Genomic DNA, 25,803 nt, shown 5'->3' on the forward strand with positions numbered 1-25,803 from the left:
AATAACATTCAGAAAATGGGGGACGGGGATGAAACAGAGATGCTGTATCATGTGTTTGTTTTGTGTGCAAGTGTAAGCTGCACACACACAGGTTAAAAGTCCTGCAGCCAGATTAATGAAGCTACCATTCTGCGATTAGCAAATAGCGAAAATTTGCGAATCGCATTTTGAGAATCGCAGAATGGTATTCATGAACAAATGCGAGGAAAAAAAGTGAATCGCAATCGATCGCAATTGGCGATTGCGATCTTGCCGCAATCGCAAAATAATCGCAGAATCGGAAATTTCCCATGCCGAAATTGCGATATCGCAAATAGTGATATCGCAAATTGCGCACTTGAAACACCCGACCCAGGCCTGGCCATCGAACGCCGCATGCAGGTGGTGCATCGAACGCAGGTGCGCCACATGGCAGCAATGCACGCACAGATGCAGGCAAACGGCCAACACATTGCCCAGATGACAGCAGCAGTGCGAGAAAACAACCAGCTGCTTGTATCCCAGCAGGACATGACCCGTCGACGCCACCGCCAACTACTGGCCCACCTATGGGCCTACACTAGGTCAAATCATGTGGTTGGCAATGCCACATCTCAGCTGGCACGACGGTCACTTGCCATGCAGGCCCAGATGGTGCAGTGTTGCCAGGATGTGGCCAGGTCACTAGACCTACTCACCGCAGCTGTGCTTGGCAGACAGGCCACTGCACAGGAAGAAGCAGAGGGGGCTGATGACGCAAGTGAGGCTGCGTCGACCAACAGCAGCGCTTCCTTACCACCGTTGCCTGCACGTCGCCGCAGCAGCAGGCCAACATCAGGAAGTAGGGCCAACACCGTCCCTCAGGATGCGGAGAGACGACTTGGGGCGTCTCGTCGTCACCGTCCGTGAGGACTGTAACACTCAGAGGGAGGCCATGCAGTCAACCCCTGCAAACCCCCTACCCCAGCATGGGGAGGTATGGAGCAATACTCTCTCCATCAGACAATTTAATACTTAAAGGCCAATTTATTGTGATTTAACATTAAAGAAGAATGGTCAAACTTGATACACACTCATGTCATTATTACATGCGTCATGGATGGGTGCAGTGTTGTGATAGTGGAATGTGTGCACTAGAAACAGTTCGTAGTGATGTGGTTACGGCGCCTGTGTCCTTCAGCAGGATATTGTCCGCGTGCATGACGTACATGTGGAGGTGGCCGGTTGTCACCTTCAGACTCACTGCCAGATATCTCCACTGGTATCCTGCGCTTGGTAGCAATGTTGTGGGGTATTGCACACACGGCCACGATGCTGCAGCAGACCTCAGGTGTGTATTTGATGGCCCCACCAGTCTTGTGCAGTATGCGGAAACGGCTCTTCAATAGGCCAAATGTCCTCTCTATGCAATTTCTTGTCCGCATGTGTGAAGCATTGTAACGCCGTTGCTGCGGTGTGGCTGGGTTGAGGTATGGGGTGAGGAGGTACTCACGTAGACCGTAGGCGCTGTCACCTGCGGGTAATGAGCACAGGGTGAGTGCCTATTCTGCGCATATACATGATGAAAGTATAGTATATGGGGACATGTGTACTTACCCAGTAGGTGTCCTTCGCCAAAGTCTCCCCTTGCCAGTCGTGTGTGAATGCCGCTGTGCCGGAAGATGAAGGAGTCATGTGTGCTGCCCGGATATTGTGTAACTATGTCCGTGATGATATTCTTGGCGTTGCACACCATCTGGATATTGAGGGAGTGGTAGGATTTGAGGTTGCGGTACATGTATTTCGTTTGTGCTGGTGGGCAGATGTGGATATGGGTACAGTCAATGCATCCAATTACATGCGGAAAATGTGCAATGTTGTAGAATTTCATCTTGGTGTTATTTAAGTCCTGCTGGGTGGTTGGGTATGAAATGTAGTGGTGTAGCATGGTCAGCATTGCATCCAGAAAACTACTGAGGCAGCGGGACATGGTGGGCTGGCATATGCCCCCAGCTACAGCAACTATCCCCTGGAAGCTTCCGGAAGCCAGTAGGTGCAGGCAGCACAATACCTGTACATGGGTGGGGACGGCATTGGTTCTCCTTGTTGGATGCTGCAGCAGGGGTCTAGGTCCTGGATCAGCTTAATGATCATTGGGCCACTTAGCCGGTACTTGGCATAGATTTGCTCCCTGGTTTGGCACAGAAGGGTGACCCGCTGCCGGAATATCCGCTCCTGGATCCTACGCCTGTTCTGTGCTACTCGCTGCAGCCTACGCCGCCTGACCACCATGTTGAGTCCTGGCATTGTGAGAGTCCACAGTCTCCAGCTGCATGTCCTTAAGTGTGTTTGGTCAGGCTGGTTACCACCTGGCTTGAGTTCTCCTTAAATTGCGCGTCGCTAATAGCGATTTTCGTGTTTTTCGCAAACTGCGATTATTCTTGAATGCCAATAGCGAATATTTAGCGACTTCGCAACTGTTTTCGCAGAATCATTGGTTTCTCGCTATTTCCGATTCGCAAATTGGCAGGTTTCAGGATTCTGCGATTTTATTTGCGATTTCGCTATTTTTATTTAGCGATTACGCACTTTTGCGATTTTCTCTTTCATGAATAGCTTTTACTCAATTTGCGATCGAAATTGCGAATTCGCAGCAATTGCAAATTAGCTTCATGAATCTATCTGCTGGTCTGCTGTCCCTCGGACCCCGCAGCTGGGCTTACGCAGCACGCGCGCGGCTTTTTGGACAGTTACTCGAGATTCTGGCAGACTGCTTTGCTGCGCACTGATTGCTATCTCTTTTATTATGTGGGCAGAGACGGGAGGCATGGAAGCGCTCCGATCCATCCAGGGTGTGTTAGCGCTATACATTTTATTTATTTTTTAAATTGCTCAGGGGGTATCTTGTTACTCCCCCTCTTCCCCCCCCCCGCCTCCATGGCGAATAAGGCTACTCAGGCGAGGGGGGCAATGTGCTGAGGTAGCCGAGGTAGAGTAGTGGGGCAAATGTTGCCACCAGCCGGAGATTGAGGTGTCATTGCCGACGGAAGCTGGGGTATCTGGCCCCACCAGCAGCCAACCGTCTATGGGGTAATGGCGCCTCTTATCCCAATTCTCAGACTATGATCAATCCCGCTTTTCTAGGCCCCGCTCAGGGCAGTTCACAAACCTGGCCCTCTGACTGGTTGGGCTGTCTCCGTGTCACGGTCCTGGGCCCCAGTGTACCACAGGGATCTGGTTACCTTGGTGGGTGAGGCTTTCGTGAGAGGGCATCGGAGGGGGGGGGCATTGAGCAGCACATGTTGGCTCCCCCCTCCTCTCCCGCTCCCATTGGTGTTGGGTCCGTGTTTTGGAGCTTAGGATCCACCATATGCAAGGCAAACACGGGGTCAGAGGGGGCCTGCGCCATATAAAACTTTGGACAAACAATGATTGCCCTGCCCACTTTCCCTCCCTTGTTGGTGTCGGGAGTATAATTTTCAGGCAGAGCAGGTGGCTACGTCCACCGGGGGATGGTCTGCTTTGTATGAAGCGGGGACATGGAGAGGGGTGCATGTGGAGGGACCGCGGCATGATCCCCGCTCCCCCTTGTAGCCCCAAGGCTGGCATTTTCCGCCAGTCCTGCAGTTGGTTGTGGCATTGATAATTCCTGCAGGCAGAACTCCCCATGGGCTGCAATATCTCTGGGTCGGGCCCAGGCATTAAGGGAGCTCTGGGCTGTGCAGTGCCAGGAAAGTTCAGGAGCTTTGGGAGACATAATGGGGCCCGAGGTCGATCTGACAGCTGCGGGGTAGTTTTCGTGTCTGACACAGTGGCAAGGGTCAGTAGGCATCGGCCAGACTATGCAGTAGCGACACAAATCATGCTTAGATGCTAAATACGCTGCCAACCGTAAGGCAAGAGCCTGGGTTCCAGGGCAGAGGTAGTAGGGAGAGATGTGGACTAAGGCAGGGCACAAGTCCTGAAAAAAGAAGTGGGGGGACGCTGTCACCGGAAGTGATGTCACGACAGGAAGTGACATCACGAAAGGTGCCGAGCTCCTCGTCCCAGAGAGGCCAAAGAGTTAAGTCCAGCTGTTTGTCAGGGGGGATGACGTCCCCCCGGTAAAATAAGTGGGGGGACGCCGTCCACCCGCGTGGTACCCCGACTCGAGCCCTGGACTAAGGGTGTGAGCAGCCAGCTTTGGCACTGGAGAACAAAGTGTCCCCCCATTAGCTCAACACCTAGTGACAATTCTTCGCGCTGCTTATGTTAGCACGTGCGTCGGGGTGCCTTGTACATTAATGGCGTACAGCACGCGGTCTTTGGTACTACTGACATCTTCTGATTATCCCATGCCTCTCCGGTAGCTTTGAGTATGCATTTAGCACATAGGTGCAGGATGCCTCTAACTAGGAAAGACTGTTGCATAACGCTGAGATGCAAGCTTCTTTGCCGTCTCTCATAAGGTGTTTTCACTACAGGAAGCACATGTTTTAAGAGCTGTCAGGTGAAAGAATGGTTCACTGTATCTGTATGAATTATCGTGGCTTTAATCAGTTTTGTAATGAGTCACTGCGATCCTTAACCAGCGCAACCCCAGTATTGCTAGCACCCCCTGCCGGTTTCTCGGGTTGTAAAGAGAATCCCCTTCCCTTCACCACTTTCATGCTGGTCCGGAGCGGTACTTACTGCATTCCCATATAAGTGGCCCATAGGCTTTTGTTCTCTACGCGGTGAAAATTATTACCAGGGAGAGGTCGATGAGAGGGTGTAGAAGCTGCACCTTAGTCTCTGTGTAGAGACAATTGTATGCATCATCATGGGGACCGCCACATGCCTAAGTGGGGCAGGCGGTAATTATGATATGCGCCCTGCTGCAAGTGTTTAGTCGGGTGAATCCCCAACGTTCAAAACACGAATGCGTCACAGTCTCAACATTTCAAAATGGATGCATTTTCCATATGTAATATTTCGGGGCAAGTTGGGCAGTTAGTCACTATACTTCTTTCACAGTGTCACCATTTCAGAAGGGTAGCATTTTCAGTATATTACTCCAACAAAGCCATATTGGAGCTTAGTGAGCTTAAGCATCCGAGAAGCATCGAGAAAGCCAAGAGTATTGGCTTGTAAGTGTAGTGTCCACTTGGTAGTATATATCTGATCAATATTCTTACAATCAATCAATCACAAAGCTTTATTCGATATAGAAATATCATAAGAGCACAGAACAATAAAAATACAATTCATGTTATTAGTTAAAACCCTTGATAAATAATTAAAAAGACAAGATAAAAGAGCATTAAACCATTTACAGCTTTGAGTTAGTTAAAAAAAAAAAAAAAGAAGAGAAGAGAATAAAAACAACAACGGAGGATCGCCTGAAAAAGAATTCATCACATAGCTTTAAATCTAATCACATACGCCCAGCTAAGAAATGTAGCTACCCCGCAGGCCAGTACTGTATTAGGATCGGATTGTAAAATTCTTAATGCTGGGGCATAACCTCTAGTCTCAAGTAGGCGACAGACTGGTTTTAGCCATTTGGATCTGGGCTGGTTATAGGCACTGCAAACAAAAGAGACATGTGGGATAGTTTCCAGTTCAACGATGCAGTGCGGGCAGGTGGCAAGCATCTGATGGGGGGTTTCCATTTGGAGGTGCAATCACGGACTGGTAGAGTTCCCATTCTAAACTGGATATATAAGGCCCTATCTTTAGGTTTTCTAATGAAATCCATATAGGGTTCAAGCAAGGGTACTGTCTTGTGCAGGCAAAACTCGTCTGTGAGTCTACCTAGATTATCCGCTCTAGATTCTTGGGCGTCGACCCACAACCAGTATGCCCGCTTAACCTCCAGTTTAGATATTGAAGCACCGGACTCCCATACAATCCACAGGCCAATGGCCATTAGGAGCTCCTTCACTTTAGAGAGCCAAGCAATTTTGTAAGACCCCTGCAAGTTCATAACTTCTTTAAGGCCGTCCTGATAGCTATCTAGCTCTGGTGTGCGCCACATATTCTTACAACAAGGTCACAGTTGTTGCTTATTTGCCATAGGGGCCCAAGATCAAATGCTGAGTCCGGCCACAGGTCCTGTGACATGACTTATTAATTATTGGCAATTTCGGACAGCCATTGGCAATGCAGCTTCAATAATTTTATCTTCCCTCTGCATAACATGAGTACAAAATAGTCTCAAGATAAGCCTGTCTTTTGTCTGTGAGTCAAGGTTGGGGATTGCGCCATGTTCATTATATGAAAGTGAATGTTGGTTGACAGATAAAGCGACTGCTGTAAGCTGGAGTTCTGCACAATTGCCACAGGTCCAACAGGTGGTGTAGAGAACAAGTTTCACCCAGCCGAAACAAAGCAGGACATTCTGGGTCTGATGCACAATAGACATACATTCACTAGCCAGAGTGACAGAGTGGAGGGTGATTCAATGGAGACGGGTGGTGCGGCAGCAACGCTAGACGGTCAGCCTATGCTAAGTAGGAGGTTCCGCATCACCAACCAGAAGGGTGCCAAATGGCAAAAACCAGTAAATAGGTTTCATATATGTGTGTGTCTCTGGCCTTACAGCTGTGTGTAGCAAGTCTCATTTAGAGTTACGCCCAGGTGAAAATTGTGTATTTCTTAAGGTTCTCATGACCAATGCGATTTGTGGTATCTCCCAGTGGATCCACTGAAGGTGTACTGCAGCTAAACATGAATTTTGGAATCTGGGATTCCGACACTTTTGCAGGTTTAAGCATCCAGGGTCAGGGATGGATAGCAGGTACTGTGCATCTGTGATCCGACGGCAGTTAAGAAAGCGGGGTGCGCTGTGTAAGTTGTCACTACATGAAAGGGTGAGGTTTCGCCAATAGTGGGCACAATACATATATTATTTCAAACCAGATTTGACTCCATTAAGGTGTTCACCAGGGTTTAGTAATCAAGGGGTTTGTGCAATTGTCTGGTCAACTGGCGAAGTAAGTGCTCCCCAGGACCAAAGGGAGGTGACATGTTCCTGCAGTTAAGCTCAAATGCCCTGCCCGGTTAGCTATATTAGCCACACTGGGTGGGGACGCTGTCAGCCAACAGTGTGCTGCTGTCCCAATAAATGGGGAAACAAGGTGTCAAGCACAAAAGGCTACTATGTAAAAAGAACATTTGGCATGTCCAGCATTCCTTAAAACATTTACGGAGCAGGTAATTTTCCACTGCTGGGGCTGCACGGGGTGGACAGTGTGAACCTCCCTCCCCCCCTATTTGGGAATATTCTAGGATGGGGGTGAAGTAGGACTTAGTCAATCCTAAATGTTAGGCACCATATTGCAGACAGTGCGCACTGTATTAAATCAGACAGATTCACTAAGCTGGTATGCCTAGGGGGTTTAACCACGGAGGGAGCTGAGCAGGCGAAATTCCCATAAGGAATAAGGGATGCCTAGCAAGTGCAGGAAGACACCCTTGCTCATTGTCATATACTTCTAGTTATGAACATTCCTGTGCGTCATGATTTAGCAATCAAAGGGACTGTGCAAATGTTAAGTATAAACCTTCTCTCCCTAATAGGTAAAGCAGGCAGATGGGTTGTGGGAGCGGTCACATAACAAGTGTGCTGCTGTCCCAGAGATGGGGGACACAGGTGTTCAGGCACACACGGTGCTAGAAGGACGGAAGCTAGGTGAGATCAGTAAATAGATTGGGCAATGTGAGCCATGGTGTCTGAAATCGTCCCGCCCAGAGTTGGCTCGGGGCTGAGTCATGTGAGGCAGTGGATCTTTCCCACAGGAATGTGAATAGTTCATTGCACAAGTTCACAGGCCAAAGGGGCCTATAAATCTAGAGGACCGTGAGGGTCTGCCTCCAGTCTTAAATGCTGTGTAGGTTCCCAGGACCACTATTCCCAATAAGGTGCAAGCGCACCTCTCTTCCCATGAGCGCGCACTCCAGTGTTTAGAGCACCCACACACAGGTCCTGTCGTCTGTGCCTCCGCAGCAGGCCGGCAGGACCACCCCCGCCAATCGTGGACGCCCCAAGACCCGCAGCATCAATGCAGCATCAATGCAAGACCAGCGGCATCAGCAGGGGATGCGATGGCAACATGAGAGGGCTTGTGTCGCGGCGACCATGTTATAAAGTTAAACCGTGAGTTATTCCTCGCTATTTCCACTCTCTATGGGTATACGGGGTCAGGCATGTGGTCGCCGCTCGCAGCAGTCCCAGCACATCTGTTCTGTGTGAGGTAGCGCACTGTTTGAGGCACTTAAAGGGCACATGGGGTACTTTTGGGCTCATAGAAAATGACACACAAATTTTATGTGATAGAAGTGAGACATGTTAGGTAGTGACTGTGGTCAGCTGGCAGCGCAAAAATTTTCAGAAGTTGATGGGGTGTGGGACAGAAGTGTGCATCCCTCCTATTTTTATTTTGTACAGGAGAAGTAGGTAATGGAGTTAGGCTTTGAAAAAAATATACACACACACATTCACACCATACCCACACACACATACACAAACCCTACCCCCCAAACACACATACACTCACACACATTCATCCACACACACCTCACTCCAACACACACACCCTACACACACACTCGCATATACTTTCACCCAAATGTAAACCTTTTCTTCAAAGAAGTACAGCCAAATGTTGGAAGTCGCTATTTTTTTTATTTTGGGAGAGCAAAGCGGTGGCCTTAGATACTTGATAAACTTGATAATTGCACACAAACTTCTGCATCTTACTTCCCAATGATATCTTTTTATCATACACCCTCTCCTCATGCTCTGTGTTTGGTAAAGTGTAAAATACGTCAAAAACTACTTTTTAAGCAGCGTTGGAAGTGCGTTATTGATCTAGTTGATCCGCTGCCAATCTTGTGCCTGCTGCATGGTTTAGAGTTTGTCACTGCTATCCTCCTAGCTCTGCAGTCACTGCTGTGATTACTCATTTTCTTCTCCTACTACTAACACCAATGTTATGTTACTGGTCTTAGTACTTTTTTACATATTATACTGTTACTACTAATGCACTAAAGCTGCTGTCACAAAGCTACTCACGCCCCTATTAATGCTCTCCTGCCGCTATTCTGTTCTCCTTTATTACGGTTACTGCTAATACTGCTGCGAGTGCCTACTGCTGTGTTTGCTATACCCTGCACTTATGTTACTGCTGTCCTACTCATACTTCTGTTACTGTTGTACTCCTCACACTACTATCACTGCTGTTTTACTAACACTACTATAAATGCTCTCTTGCTAACTTAACTGCTATCACTACTCTATTGCTCATGCTTACTGCTTTACTAGTAAAACTGCTGCATTACTATTCTGTTACTTCTGAACTCATTGCTAACCTGCTAACCTATTCATCTGATACTAAACACAGTATATTAATATATTTATAATAGCAACTATAACACTAAGCTCATTAATATGCTGAGACCAATTGGCATTGCCAATGCTTGTTTGTTGCTGTCTTTACTGGCAAGCGCATCTGTGATTGCTCTTCCTCCGCTGAGAGTGGATTTACTGTACACCCTCCTCGTCACCCCGTGCAGCCTGCCTTCCGCAATCCCCAGATGAGCTAACTCACTCTTCTCCACCCCTCCCTGTCACCCCAGTGCAGCCTGCCTTCCGCAATCCCCTGGTTTGGTAGTCAAAAAACACGCACAGTCACCATGTGTGTGCAGTGGGCCCTTCACCCTCTTGCGGTGCTGCCACTGCACTGCTGTGGTACTGGGAGCTAAACTCCAGACCAGTTCAGCTCCATCGTCATTCCATGGCAGCCGTTTCTCTCTACCCTCAGCTGGGTTTACCCCCCTCTCCCGGTCGAGCCCTGTCTCTTCCATTTTTTTGTAAGTTTTTATTTTATTTGTTAACACAAACACCACACAACCGTATTGGACAGCGTTACATAGCACCAGCTACATTACACAGTGACACATTCATTTTTGTTTTGTTTTTTAGGCTCGGGGAATTTACGTGATTTTCCCAGATTCATATGATGTTGAGCAGAGGCGCGAACCTGGTTCACCAATTTCCCCAGTCGGCAGCTGTGGCCATTAGGCCACATCTTTCCTGTGAAATGGTGCTAGAGAGCTGCTGTACATGGCATTCAGCCCATTGAACAGCCATAGACACATCAGCCCAGATTTGCTACGGCTTTGCACCAACGCAAAGTGATGCCATGGCACTGTTTAATTAGAACAAGGAGTACAGTAATTTCCAGCGCAACAGATGTTTTGTGCAAGAACACTACCCTATTCTTAGAGCAGAAAACGTGTACTGTACTGCTTTGTCTCTTTTAGTCAAGGGGTGTCACTTGAGTGAATCAGTCCTAATATCCATAGGTTTTAACACAAAGTTCAAACTACAAAGAAAGCCAGACCAAGCTTTCCTCAAAACCCTCCTCGAAGCAAGAGTTAACAAGGAGAAATGTTTTAATTTTTCAAAAAAACACATGAATTGCGTGTGTGCTGAACTGCAAAGCACACATTCAATGCATGGGTTCCTTCTACGTCTGTCCAGGTATAGAAATGTGCACTGGAAGGGAATGCTTGCAGTACTAAGTTCAAGTTCAGGAATTTGTATAGCGCACTACTCACCCAGAGGGTCTCAAGGCGCTTGAGGGAGGAAGGGTGCTTTACTTATCGAATAGCCAGGTTTTTAGCTGCTTTCTGAAGGAGAGGTGGTCCTGCAGAGCACATTCACTTCTTCACCACGGTGCTACGCTTGGTCTTGTGCAAGGCACCCGCATTAGCACACTACCATGTGGGATGGCAGCAGACAATCTTAGAAGATATAGTAGGCTTGTATTCTGCTTTGCTCCTTCCGCACGTTGCCTTGCATAAAAATCTCGGTAAATCTGCCCCTTAGTGAGTGTGATGCTGCTTTGAGCGTGGGAAGCCCTGTGTATTAACACATTAGCCACAAAGCGTGGTCTTTGGGGACAACGCAATGCTGTATCCCAAGTTGCTGAACTGCATTTCCCAAGGGGAAGAACTCAGCACATCGCCACGTGTACTGAAAATGCCAATATTCATTAATAAAAAAGCCTTCCTGTTGGTCTAATCCCCCGCCCTGGCACACAAACAGGCTGTCTAGCTACGTGCACAACGTTTTTAAATGGGACACAGGTGTTTGTGAAGTTTATAGGTGTTTCACTGGAAGGCAAAGTCCAAAGCTTATACACATTTTAAAACAATCTACACATTACATATGTGCTGTAAAATGCAGCACATACGCAATGTTTGGTAAAATAAAAGCATTTCTCCGAGTTAATTCCTGCTTCAAGGAGGCGCTATATTTCACACAAAGCCTTGTCTGTCTTCTTCAGTGTATTGGACTTTGAGTCAAAAGCTCTGGGTGCTTGCAATGTAATGCCCACATTTTGCCGAGTAAATGAACTCCTAGATACAAAGTGGTACAAACCAGCGCAAAGTTTTGATTGCGCTAAAAGGGGGGCCTTTCCCAGCACAAAATCTCTTATGTACTAGGACCACTCAGTGCATAGTGATACCAAAGGGGATGATGGACGGAGCGTTAGAGCAAATCAAGCACTCACCCCCAGTCAACTGCTCTGGGTTTAACCCAGTGGTCGAAGTGTGGAAAAAATAGTAGGGGAATTGTGGGCGGAGACTCAGAGGGCGGGATTAACCCGAGGACTGGGTCAGTGGGTGGAGTCAGAGGGGTGGCCTGAAAAAACAAAACATCCAAATGTTTAGTATTTGTTTGGCATTTCACTGACCAGTTACAGCTAACTGTGTCATTTGTCACTTGTTTATTTAAGGTTTAATATGAGTTATTGACATTAAAATACATTAACAAAGTGGGATTCCTTCTCTATCACAGAATGCCCCAAATTTGCTTAAAAGTGGAATCACAAGTCATTTGTCCCTGAACCGTGGAGTTTCTATCATCAGCACTTCTCCATTTTTCCACAAGAGCAGTTCAAACATGAATGGCAAAATATCCTAATTTGCAAAAGTTTTCCACATAATTATGGCTCTGCCATATAATACATCATCTGCTGCATAATCTGACAATTTTAACTAATAAATTGTTTAAAGCTCCAATGGATCAAAAGTTACTAAAAAAATGTGATTTGTTTTGCTTTGAAGCGGACGGCCCTTTGCAAAGGTTGAATGGAAACTTTTCTCACTGCTGCATTTCTATGTTAAACTGGTACTAATAAGGAAAAATCTTTGCTGAGACTGTTAGTATGTGTAAAAATGTCAAAATAATAAAGTATCATAAAATATACCACAATACGCTGCAGCCTTTTTTATGCTGCATAATTTAATCAACACTGCGGCACAATTTTGTCCCCCATTGCTGCATAATTTGGATGGCCTCAAAGCATGTAGAAAATGTGAAAGCTTAGTTGGGTGTGTGCGCAAATCCTGCATTGCCGATCCCTGGTGAGTACACTACTACTGTTAAAACAAGGCCAATGGAGGTAAGGCGGACCAGCCTCAATGGTATTGTGACCTTGACAGAGTCACTGATGCTCTGGGTTGTGCTACTTCGTAGGCCTTCCCCCAGGACTGCAGGTGCTCTTCAGTATGGATTGTGGTGGACTGGCCTTCAAGGTTAATCCACACTTGCCACCACTAGGGACTAGGACCCACCTGCTGGTGCTAAGACACCAGGGCTTCTAAAGCCTAGCAAGGCCTTTGAAGGTCTAGCATGGGAATGTGCTGTTTCAGGGGAGTGGTCTGATGGACTGGTCATGAAGGTTGAACCTGGATCCCCAGTTCCAAATTCGGCAGCTCTTGCCATAGTGCCACATCCTCTCCCACACTGAACACCTTACTGCCCCACTGAGAGAAAATTGCACTGCCTTCAGCTCAGCTACAACTCAAATGTGCCTGCTATAAAAACCTGGATGCAACTCAATTCCAATTATGAACTAGACAAGAGTAATATGCTGCCTAAAAAAAAAGCAACAACATCCTGAAAGAAGTAAATACTCATAGGCAATCTAAAATTAGGTAAAGTATCTGAAATGTAAGCAGGACCAACAAACAATATGGTTACCTTAAAGCTTTTACACTTATTCAGAGAAATCAATAAATGCTTTTGTGTGAAAAGTTAAGGACATCGCTACAAGGCCGAGAGGGGACCAGTTTCAATGTCCATTCCTTATATCCTTACAAAATGGAAGCAGTATGGTTGAAAAAGACCCCTTCTATGAACACAGAGGCAAAGTACACATTTTTTTTCCAATCCACCCATCAACCAGGTATTGCTGTACCTCCAGGAATGGTGTACTTCCCCACCCGAGGAAAACAATTTTGTTCTGGCCACTTTGTGAATACTCTGTCTTGCTTTATTTAGTTACGTTTCATATATTACACCTATTATTTCTCTTCGTCCCGAGGATGCACTTTATAATAGAAGGACATTTCAAGTAAAAGTATTTTTTCTGTTTTTGGATCCATTTCAAAGGGGAACAAATAGTCGATAGGAGAGGAAAAAGATGGTAAAAGAGTCTCTCCAAGTCACGGTTTTCAGCAAGTGAGGAGGAGCAAGACAGAAAGGGGGGAATAAGAGGAAGAAAGAGAGCAGGGGCAGATGCCAGCAGCAGAGCAGGAGAAGTGGACACTGTGCGTGTCTTCTTTGGTTAAGAAGGAAAAGACAGTCCCTTTCCTTCTCAGCGAACCCGCCCGTCCTCGAACGTCCACGATCGCCCTGAGATGCATTCTTAAAGATAAAAAGTAGGGGAGCAGATTCCGCTAAACTAAGGAAGTAGGGGCACGCCGATCCCTCCCACTTTGACCACTGATTTAATCCCTCATCATTCTTTAGCTCACTCCTCGGTGCATGGTGTCACTGACTCAGAATTGTCTCCAGTTTGCCACCCTGCCATAAAGCTTGCCCCCATTCAGTTCACACGCCCCACGGGTGCCAGCAACATTCAGCTCAGTTAAAAACAGGACCTGAGAGGACCCCTAGACTCCTTCTGGTGCCAGCAGGTGCTCCCGCCCTCCGGAGCGCGCCAGCGGATGGGACATTAAACTGTCGGGATGGTGAGGCGGACTATCTCTGGCGCGCTCACGCACGGATCTGTGAACACGTGCCCGGTTACTGACATATACACAGGCACCTCTACTACTCTAGTGACATCGTAACATCGTCGATAGAGCAGCTATGACAGCAAAGTGTTTAACCTGCTACGAATCCTTCGCTGAGAGACACGCCGCACTGGACAAGATCAGCCGTAGTTTGAATGACAATAGTAACATATTGCGAGCAATCTGACACCCCCTGCGCGTTCTGCAAAGTGCCCTGGTGACAAAGTTTGAACAAGTGAGAGACTCCGTCTTCCTGGGTGTTGGAGAATGAGGGAAGTCTTGCTGACAGGTGCAGAGCGACGCCCTATCGACGCACCGTACCAGGGACCTCTCACCAGCACAGGAGGCCACGGGCGTAGAGCACACGCATGATGCTTACATGAAGTCCAGCTGCCGGTTAGCAGGCAGCACACATACAAAGTGACAGACGCTCACACGCACGGTGCAAGGGGCCAGACTCCTTCATCGCCAGCAGTCGAAGGGCACACACGCGCGATGCCCAGCTGCAGGCAGCATCATATGAGACCTGAGGCGAAGAGCACCCACGATACATATATGATGCGCAGCTGCAGACTAGCACATACACATGTGTATGGAACATACACATGTAGAGTGGCACACACCAGTGGCACGGCGCCTGAGCCACCACCAGAGACCAGACCCAAGAGCGAGCACACGATACATACATGATGTCCTGCTGCTGGCTAGCAGAGACACACGTACAGAGAGGGGTACATGCTCAAACGCCCTTAGCCAGGGGCCCAGTGCCTGACGCACGAGCAGACAGCAGCAGAATAACTCACGCATGACACATACATGATGCCCAGCTACGAACTTGTAGAGTGACTCAAACACACCATGCCAGGGTCCCGGCTCCCGACTCACCAACAGAGGAGCCCAGCAGGCGAAGAGCACGCACATGATGCCCAGCAGCTGGATGAGGGTCTCCATTGTGATGCGCTCCCACTGCTTGCTGACCTGCGAGGTGGCGCTCTTGTTCCTGCAGCGGGCCACCAGCGCCCGGATCGTGACCAGGTTGCAGGAGAAAGTCACTATCAAGGCCAGGAGTCCCAGGGAGGCAAAGGCCGAGGCGAAGAACGTGTTCCCCGGAACGTGCGTGTCCCCCGTGCTGATGAAGCACCAGGTGCCCGGCCACTGCACGCTGTACTGCCCCACCCCGGCGATGGGCAGCATGGCGAAGGCCAGCGCGCCCAGCCAGATGCTGAGCAGCACCGTCTTGGTGGCCCGGGTCTTCATGTGGCTCGAGTACCAGTGCGGGGTCCGGATGGCCAGGGCTCTCTCAATGGCCATGGCGCTGGCGATGAAGAGGGGGCAGAGCCCGAACGTGGTCATGCTGAGCCCGAAGAAGGCGCACAGGTGGCCCGAGGGGTCCACGTGGCTCCACTGCCGGCCGGACAGGTAGACGGAGATGACGATGGGGCTGGTGAGCAGCTGCCCCGTCAGGTCGGTCAGAGCCAGGGAGCCGATGCACAGCAGGAAGGACCTCTTGCGCTTGTTCTCCTTTTTGCCGTAGGACCGGTAGACCAGCAGCATGGCCAGCGCGTTGCCCACCATGCCCGTTATCATCATGGTCAGGGGGAAGACCACGGACACGGAGCCGCAGTCCTCGGGCTTGGTGGCGTTGCTCCTCTCCTTGGGCATGTTGGAGGAGTTGGGCTCCCACATTCTCCTGCTGCTGGAGTTAGCCCGAACGCATGGGGGCTGAGCCTGGGTCATGCTCCTCGGGGGAGGGCGGCGCAAGGCTGTGGGGCTGCCGGTGCCGCGACAGGGAAGGGCGCATTCTGCTCCAGCAGAGCCCGTGCAGGAGCAGGCGAGGGCGCCCGCCCAGGGTATTTATCTGGAGTGGGCGGGTCCGGGAGTTGTGCTCAGGGCGGGGACAGGCACTCCCAGTTCATTGATCGGCTGCTTCAGTACTACAGGCACCTGGAGAGAGCATTGGGCAAGAAGTCCTGGAAGCAGCGGTGAAAACAAGTTACTCTTCTTTTCTGAAAACCCCGGGCATTATTTATTTTTCTACAGCGCTCTTCAGACATTCGCTAGGGTGCCAAACCCTTGTACATGATTAGAGAGGCCAGACCACGGCATACAACTAGTATAGGAGGAAGTACGCGAAGTGATAACATTTGCAGAGAAGACATTGATGAGCAGACGCAGAAGGTTGAAAGCTGACTTGACTTTTCAGAGTCGTACCTTCATCATCAGAGGCAATGGTCGACGTCGTAAAATATGTTTGGAGTAGTTTACCGGGAGACCACGTTTATAATGTTTCTTTTTTTGGATAATTTCCAGTTTAATAATGCGTGCCCCGAACGGTAATAGAAAGAGTTGCTACGTTTTGATTTGTCGTGTATGGTCAAATCAATATCATTGTCCACTTGGACTTAAAATGGAATCTGATGTGACAGCCGCACGAGGAGATCCTAATTGCACACATTCTAATTGCTAAAGTTACTACTTCCCATTTCAAGAATCCCGCTTCCAGCTTTGTACATTCTAGTTTTCATTCGACTACACACCACGAATCGAGATACAAGAAATCAACACAGGAATCGGGACGCTGCTGGTTTTCCACTGATATATAGGAGCAGAGAGCCATCTAGCTGCGAATCCGTGAAACAGAATCATGCAGCGAGCAAAGTAGACAGCAAACCTCGCATTGAACATTCTACCTGCATTATTTGTAAACCTCGCACACATTCCTGCCTTACGTTTCAGCTGTGACTGAGACGTCACCTAGCGCTTCATACGCCCGAAGAGGCGTCCAAGCGTACTAACAGCACGTTACACCAGTGCTTTAAATGGGCCGGTACTGTCCGGTATAGAGTACCGGCTTTTTTTATTATTTTGAGAGGGAGAGTAGTGGCACTTCTCACGAGAAATGCTATACTTTTAATTGGAGAGTTCCGGTACTTCTCAGACACAAGCAGGTACTCTGGTACAGAGTACCTGCACTTCTATTTTTCCATTTCAAGCACCGCGTTACACCACTGGGGAGTACTACACTGCTAGAGGCAGTTGTGCTGTAGTGGGGCCCTAAGCCACTATACATTAAGAATGACCACACAGGCACTGTGTTGTGCTGGGTAGAATTGGCCATGGGCACGTGCACCCGGTCCCTTTTATTATCAGGGTCACATGTCCTGTGACTCCTGTGTTGGATGGGTGTGGGGTCTAAGCCAGCCCTCGGGAGTGGCTGGCACAGACAACAACTAGAACAGTGACCAGCAGGTCACTACATCCCTCCCAAAGTTTATTCAAACTGAAAACAACAAAGTCCAACCTGTGGGAGAGAATACAACAATAACAGAAACTTCCACTGAGTCTGTTCAGCTGCTTGTAGACACAAGACAATGGTACAACTGCAGCTAGGATCACCAATTCTGCTTGGCACAGTTCAGTGTTGCCCTGCAGGTCCAGTCCCCCTCGGACTCAAGGCGTGGAAGTTGACACCAAAGCCTCTATCTGTACAGTTATCTGTGACGGTGCAGGTGGAGTGATAGTGAATCTGGTAGATGTCACATTTTCAATAACTAGTCCTGGCTGTTGTTGCATCTTCACAGAGGCAGCAGTGCTACTAGCTACAGAATGGCAAAGTAGTTACAAACATTCCTTTCTCACCAGGATGCTCCTCTCCTCGGTGATCCCCTCTCACGTAATCCCCAGAAGGCCCTCTTCATCAAGCTTCCACTGGAATGGGTGTACTTCGCCCTGTCACTCCAACGCCACCCTTTAGATAGGTGGAGAAAGCACTACAAGTCCCACCTTCAAGTCCTGGAGGGTAGTTGTTTCTTGATAGGATTACTCCGGCCCCCTAGCACAATATCTTTGTCTTCCTGGGACCTGCGGAGGAGCAGCTGTAGACTCATCTCTCGTGGTGGGACCTGCAGACACTGGCGACCCTGAGGCCTTTGCCCCTGGATGACCACAGTCTGGTGTGGAGCGGTAGGATCCTTTTCTTCGGGATGTCCAATCAGTCTCCTGTGTAACCCCAAAGGTGGATGCCACAAATGGCCCAGCTTGCTCACCTCGGCATTCACCAGGTTTGGTTGGCGTTACGAAGACTCCTGGACAGCTTGCTTCTCCTGGTGCCACTGATGTTACCAAGGTACTGTGCTCCAGTCCTGATGTTCTTGCACTCAGTCGTCTTTATCTTCTGTTGTGCGAGTTGTCTGATCACACACTCCTCTCTTCTTTTCTCTTCTTCTTGAAATTTCTTCTGAGGTGGCCTCATGCCACGCGATTTCCTCTTTCCGGTTCTTTCACTTTGCGATGCGGTCTAGTCCCATCAGGTCTTGCTCTTCTTCTCTTATCAGGCCTCTCCATATGACGTACACTTCACATGGGTCTTCTTGGCCCGGTCCTACCCCTAGGGAAATGCATTATCTACATTCCGTGACCAGACCTGTCATCGCGACCTTCTTCCTTTCACTACTTCTTAGGCTTTCATACTTTGACTACTGGTCAATCTTGTCAGACCACTCCTTGGTCAACTTCATTGACCACTCCTTGGTCCTTTTCACTGACCTCTCTTTGGTCCTCTTCCCTGACCTTTCTTGGGCCCTTCCTTCTCTGCCCTCTCTCAGATCACCTCTTCTCTTCTCAGGTCATCTTCTCCCTGACCTCTTGCAGATCATCCTTGCTGACCACTGGCAAGTCATCTTTGCTGACCTCTTGCAGGTCATCTTCTCTCTCTGACCTTGCTGGTCATCCTCAAAGACCTCTCGCCCTCAGGCTCCAGCTCGTACCATCAGTGTCTAGGGTATGATCTTCAGGTTGTGGGAAGACTTTCTATCCCCGCAGCACTCTCTTACTTCAGCAGGCTCTGCTCTACCCCTCAGTTTGTGCCACAGCAGCCATTCCTGTGCTGCTAAACATTTCACTTGTCCTGTTGTGTTTTCTTATCCTCTTTCTCTTCTATTAGACTGCACAGTGTATGCCTTGGCAACCTTTGCTGTGTCCACCAGTCAAGTGTTGTGCTTATTTGCTTTAGCGGCTGTGGTACGCTAAGTGGCCACTGGATGGCAGTGCTTTTGTATCTCAAGGCCCTGGCAGCTTCCCAATGCTGGGGGCCTCATGTACAGTTACTGAGACCAGTGCACCGGCTGGTCAGCGCATGCTGTGCTCCTCGTGCCTCCATTGGTGATGGGCTGCAGATGGCCACGGACATGAGCGCCTCTCGTCATGCCCTCGAAACCTGCAGGAACCTTGCTGCATTACTCCCCACAGGGTAGTCCTCCTCACCATGCATAACTCTGTCACTTGAGGGTCGGGGGGGGAGCAGTAGTTCGTGACGCGCTTCACTCAATGCCACTGGTCCTGACTGCATGCAGCCTGAGTTCATGTGGCGCCCCTCCCTAGTGAGTCATTTCTACTTTCTTTTTTTTCAGGCCGTGCACGTGGGCCCACCAGGCCTTACATTGTCTACATTGCTGAGCACCCAACTGCCGCTCTCGGTCTCTTCATTCGCTCATGTCCCTCCGCAGCAACTTCTCTGTTCACGAGTTGCACAGGGGCTGGAGCCACCAACCTCCTGCCTCGGGGCAGACCACGTTCCGAGACCCAGACCAACACCACCTCCTCTCGCTGAGGGTCCCCTCGCCAGGCCCTTGCTTGTAATTCTGGGGCAGTGTTACTCATCATGGGGATGGGAGGAAGTGGGCAGCTGCTCGCTCTACTTCCTCCTCACAGGCTGCTCTCGTTGCTCCACCGCTCGTGGCTCTTCTTAATTATGGCTCACCTTCCGCCCGATAGCTGATCGAGCCTATTCTTCCATCACCACCAGGTGTGACGCAGACCAGCACCTCGGAAGTACAGCGCCACTCGCTTTCCAGTTGGGGCTTCAGCAGGCCATGGGCGGGGGCAGGGGCGGCTCTATGCTCATGGTGGCCCTGGGCAGGGAGCATAGGTAGGGGGCCCTGGAAGAGGGGGTTCGGGCGGGGCGGAGCACGGAGGTCAGTAAAGAGGGGGGGTCAGGGTGTTTTGGAAGTGGAACAGAGCCGGAGGCCGCCAAATCCTTGCCAGGGGCCGCCACCAAATATGCATCCATCCTCAGAGGATTATTATATTAAGGATATATATTGGCGTGGTGGCCCCTGGGGTTTGGTGGCCCTGTGCAGGCGCACAGCTTGCACATGCCTAAGGCCGGCCCTGGCGGGGGTCAAGCCACAGGCTTCCTCACTTGCCCTTAAAAATGAGAGACAAGGGTGTCCCCACGTGAAGACAGTCTAAGACTGTGTTACACACCTAGTGCTTGAGCTCTAGGGTGAATGATCCATTATAAGGGGAACAAATTTGTAAAGCATGCCAATGATTTGGCGGGAAAGGTAAAGTTACAGAGGTTTGTACTTGGTCCCTATCCGTGTATGTTCAGAATAATATCTACTATTCTATTTTCTTAAACCCGTGAAGGTGCCAAAAAGATTATAGCCTCACTGTATCGTCAATTCCTACACACACATTGAAACAACAGTTTTTTAGTGATACCCACAATGAATCATAGAGGAGAAAAATATACAATATCAATATTCTTAAAAAAAGGAAGGAAAATTTACCACACCACGAGTTACTCTGTTACACATTTATTATACATACAAATTTTAAAATTTCATCATTACAAAATAAACAGTTAATTTAAAGTACAATGTTAATACATTTGCATAAAAGACATAACAGCAACTGTCATATATGTGTTTGGGAGTAATCAAGGGACTTTTCTAAAAACAATAATGCTTTTTAATAACAATAGGGTTTTTGTTAGAACCTTTTCTTCAGTGAGTACGTTAAAGTAAGAAAGTGACGTGAAATACTGAAAGGTAAAAAGAGCAATACTACCAAATAGGCGGGTTTTTTTTATATATATATTTTTTTTTAAAAACGGGAGGCACATTCTTCATGTCCCTCTCGTGAACCCCTTCCATTAGCCCTTAAATGAAAGGTATGAACATCATATCACAAGCATATCACTTGCATATATGGGAAATAAATGCGTTAGGTTACTCTCCTGCCCAACCGGTTAAACTTAGAAGAAGGGGTGGGGTTAATCGAGCGCACGTTCCATAACACGGCGATAAATATCCGGCTACCAAGGCAACCCGTTTGTGCTTGGCACAGCAAGAACCAGTCATAAGTGACGAACGTGACAAGCGTTCGGTTACTTAGTTACCCCTGGTCCAATCAGATAAGTTGTAAACAAAGAGGAAGGCGGAGTATACGCCGGCTCCGCTTTCAATCGGAAAAGTTATAGACGGAAAAGGAAGGCGGATTGTACACTTACTCCGCCTCACGGTAAAAAGCATTAGACAAGGGGAGATATTTATAATAAAGGAAAAGGTAAATCTAACGCCGGTTCCACAATATTGTGGTAATCAATCAGCGACCTAGGCAACCCAACTCTATTCGTCAAAGCACGAACCAATGAAGGGTGCAGTACGAGAAATGCGTTTGGTTACCAAGTAACACCCGGCCCAATCAGAAGGCTTGATTAACGAAGAGCAAGGCGAATTGAGCACCGGCCCCATATCACGGCGAAAAGCATTCGGTTACCAAGGTAACCGCACTCCAATTGGTCCATTAAGAACCAATCAGGAATGCAGATGCACTAACCCAATCAGTGCACGGTTAGTATAAGAACACCACAATGAGAACCATCACGCAGTTCACATGACGGATCGTGTTCAGACCGGTGAAGAGACGCTGTGAAAGGCTACCAGGATCCAGGAGCAGGGAGGCCGTTTGTAAATTAGAAGGTAAGACTACCAACAGAGAGGTTTTTGTATGACAGCTTAAAATGACCTCAGCAGGAATACCTAACGATCTCTTTATCTTTAATTTAAACAAATCTAACAGTTCTTGTAAGAATAGAGTTAAAGGCTGTAGTAAATAGGAAACATCTACTAGCACTCAGCTAAATACAGACAATATTTATTTCTATCACTTAACACAGCATAAACTTTAGATTTAATTTAAACAAATCTAAAAGTTCCTGTAAGAATAGAGTTAAAGGCTGTAGTAACTAGGAAACATCTACTAGTACTCAGCTAAATACAGACAATATTTATTTTTATCACTTAACACAGCATAAACCCTGATATCCACAACGGGGGACCTGGAATTCAGAATCCAACCCAAAAGAACTGAACCAAGCAGTAATTGTTAATGGTGAGTGATATTTGATTTACTGTGTTAAACAAATAGAGTCCTGAACCGACTATTTGGACATGGGGTAACAAGAAAAGAACCTATAATTAAACAATCATATATTCCCTAGGGCCATTGAAGAAACCCATAACTAATAACTCGGTGGCTCCTCCTGGTAGTCCAAGACCAAGCGCACGAAGTGTGATTATAAGGTATAAAATAATATTTATACACTGTCTTGGAGATTGGATTTATTTCTACCTCCCACCTAGTCTTTAAGAAACGTCCATTGCGACATAATTATATAAATTACCAATGTGCTATCCCTATATATTTTTATCCTATCCAGAGGTAACACACCAAACAGAAATTGAATATAAGTCAAAAACCAGATGACAACAAGGTCCTGAGCAGAGAGCACTGCTTGGTGGGGATGTCACTCCACCTATTTTAAGGTATGCAGAATATTTAGAATCAATCCGGTTGTTTTGTCAGGAGTCCTTTATTGGGGCTCGATAAGCATTGGACCATACTGTCCATGGGAAAGGTAAACATCACTAGTTTTGTTCGAAGTGTATAGTTAGCAAATATATGATCACTATGTTTTTCTTATAGTAATGGCTTCAAAACATATATGCATTAAAAAAAATTTTATAACATTTTTTTAAATTTGAGTGTGTGAAAAGTATTACCAGAATAGATCTGTGCCAAAAATGATGCCCTGTATACTTAAAATGCCAAAGAATGAAGTTCTAGCTACCACATTTGTACCTATCTATAGCTATAAATATAGAATAATCCACACCAATGCAATTTAGAGTAACTCTTTGTTTTTTAAATTTTATGTAGAATCTGTCCTGAAGAAGGTAGAAATACAAGAAACCGAAACGCCGCGTCGACCTGAGATTCTTTGTTTTTTAAAAAAAATGTCTTTTATGCAAATGTATTAACATTGTACTTTAAATTAACTGTTTATTTTGTAATGATGAAATTTTAAAATTTGTATGTATAATAAATGTGTAACAGAGTAACTCGTGGTGTGGTAAATTTTCCTTCCTTTTTTTAAGAATATTGATATTGTATATTTTTCTCCTCTATGATTCATTGTGGGTATCACTAAAAAACTGTTGTTTCAATGTGTGTGTATGAATTGACGATACAGTGAGGCTATAATCTTTTTGGCACCTTCACGGGTTTAAGAAAATAGAATAGTAGATATTATTCTGAACATACACGGATAGGGACCAAGTACAAACCTCTGTAACTTTACCTTTCCCGCCATATCATTGGCATGCTTTACAAATTTGTTCCCCTTATAATGGATCATTCACCCTAGAGCTCAAGCACTAGGTGTGTAACACAGTCTTAGACTGTCTTCACGTGGGGACACCCTTGTCTCTCATTTTTAAGATTCACTATCCCCCCAGTACCCTATTAGTCTGTGCGGGGTCCTCCTTTACTTTCTAAACATTCCTCACTTGCCCCACAGTCTCTCTGTTGGGTGCCACCATGCGCATGCAGGCACTCCAGGTGCGGGATAGGCTCTCAATCACCTCCTTCACCCCAGGGCTCTTCACATGCCCCATGGGCCATCAGGTGCTTCCTACGCCTGCTAGCAGGGAGTGCCCTCGATACAGGCTGCTCTCTCCCCATCCACCACCAATAAGGTGGCTACACACGAGGGTCCAACCTGCTTGTCACAAATGTAATGTAGTGGGGCCCAAGGCCCCCCGTGCATTAAGAATGAACACACAGACACTGGACTTTCTTGGGTAGAACTGGCCCAGGTAATGTAGTGGAGCCGTGGGCCCCACTACATTACATTGGTGGCAAGCGTGTTGGCCCCTTATATTATCAGGGTCACTTGTCCTGTGACGTCTGTGTTGGATTGGTGGGGTGTGATCTAGCCTTCGGGGAGTGGCTGGCACAGACAACAATTAGAACAGTGACCAGTAGGTCATTACAGCCATCTGCACGCACTCAAGGAGCAGAATCCAGAAAGGTTATCTGAATCCATTGCACACCCATTCTCGGCGCACTGGGAACAGAAAACTGTACCCGAAAACTCACCATTTGGTAGAGGTAAGTTTCTGAGGAGTCCTGTATGTGTGGGAGGGGGGGAATTGGAGGGGCACGGATATCCTTGGGAAACAAATGTCATGAACAAATATTATATAGACCACGGGTACTTAAAGTACGGCCCGCTGGCCTCCAGCGGCCCGGCAAGCCTGCCTTGGCGGCCCATGGACCCTGCAGACATCATACCTGTGTTCTTTTAATTTTTTTATATGTCAAAGGTGTTTTTATTGGTATTTAAAGACAAAAGAAAATATGCGACAGTCCCACACAACTTCCCACGCAGGGGGCAATAAGGAATCAAAGCAAAAAAAAAACACTCCCGTTATCCCAGAGCGGCGCCGTGAGTCCAGGACCCATAAGTCTGTAGCACTCGGGAAGCAACATTAGCTCGGCCAGGACCTCTCGCTAGCAAGTTAAACAGAGTTCTCATTGTGAAGAGGGATGAGGAGCGCTGTTAAGCATTGAGGCGATGGTTCACAGTTCAAAGCCCCCTTATGAGGGAAGGGCTCCGCTAAATCATAGTGACGGGACATCTCTCAAACAGATAACAGAAACCCCCCCTCCCCCTGTCCTCCCCACCCTCCCCCCTCCCCAGTGATGGTAGCGAGTTTTATAGGGTAAAACTGTTCTAGATAGGTGATGATTACAGCTGGAACAAGTGGAGAGCACGCACACTGGGCAGACAGACTGCCGAAGGGAGTCCCTTGGAAAGAAACCGAACTAGAGGGCCCCAGCGAAATTCAAAATTTTTAAAATTGTCTCGGAAGATGTCAGCCATTCTCTCCACACTCAACAACTTCCATAGTCTCGCATGCCAAAGGGAAATCGCAGGAGCTCCCTTCTGCTTCCAAGCTGCTGCCAGGGTGAGTTTAGCCGCCCTCACACATAGCCACAATATCCTCTTATCAACCTTGGTTTGATGTTCAAGCCCCGAGTTCCGAAGGCCCAGCAAAATGTGAGCCATGGAGTCCTCGATCGGGTAGCCCAGTATCTCTTTAATGTGGGATGAAATCTCTTCCCAATAAGGACGAATGACGGGGCAGTCCCACCAGATGTGGCGGAAGTCCCCCAGCAGCCCACAACCCCTCCAGCATCTATCCGAGGAGCTCTGGAAAATCTGCAGCAGCTTGGCTGGATAAAGATACCAGTCCGTCATCGTTTTGAGGTGTGCCTCTCGTAGTTATATCGAGTGGTCATGTTTCACCACATCGGACCACAGGTGGGACCACTCCGCCTCAGAGATTTTCCGGCCAAGCATACCTTCCCACATGGACATGTAGCAAGGTCTAGGGGACACAACAGTAGACAGAAGAAGGTTATAAATAAAGGAAATGACCCCCGCATGGCAGAGGTCCGTGAGAGGAAGGCCTCGAAGGGCGTTAGAGGCCTGGTGGCTGCATCTCTCACCGGGGAGGATAATACCTAATGTAAAAGCTGGGTGTGATGGTATCTCTCTGTTTGTTGGACACCGTAGTCCCACATACAGTTATCAAACGTGAGAGGTGCAAAGCTGTGGAATAGGTGCGTGAGTGCTAGGCATTCCCCTTCCCTCCA

At 47.9% G+C, this 25,803-nt stretch overlaps 1 protein-coding gene across 1 annotated transcript in view; it reads right to left on the reverse strand.

Moving 5' to 3' along the window:
- Positions 1-15,750, reverse strand: part of PTGER3 (prostaglandin E receptor 3) — a 242,356-nt gene extending 226,606 nt beyond the window's left edge. Inside the window, exon 1 of the mRNA XM_086953857.1 lies at positions 14,899-15,750. Within this exon, the coding sequence (XP_086809983.1) occupies positions 14,899-15,750 (852 nt within the window). The remainder of the gene's footprint in view (positions 1-14,898) is intronic.
- Positions 15,751-25,803: the final 10,053 nt, after the last annotated feature.

The sequence above is a fragment of the Lissotriton vulgaris genome, chromosome 1_1, assembly GCF_964263255.1.
Source record: "Lissotriton vulgaris chromosome 1_1, aLisVul1.2, whole genome shotgun sequence".
Lineage (NCBI taxonomy): Eukaryota > Metazoa > Chordata > Amphibia > Caudata > Salamandridae > Lissotriton > Lissotriton vulgaris.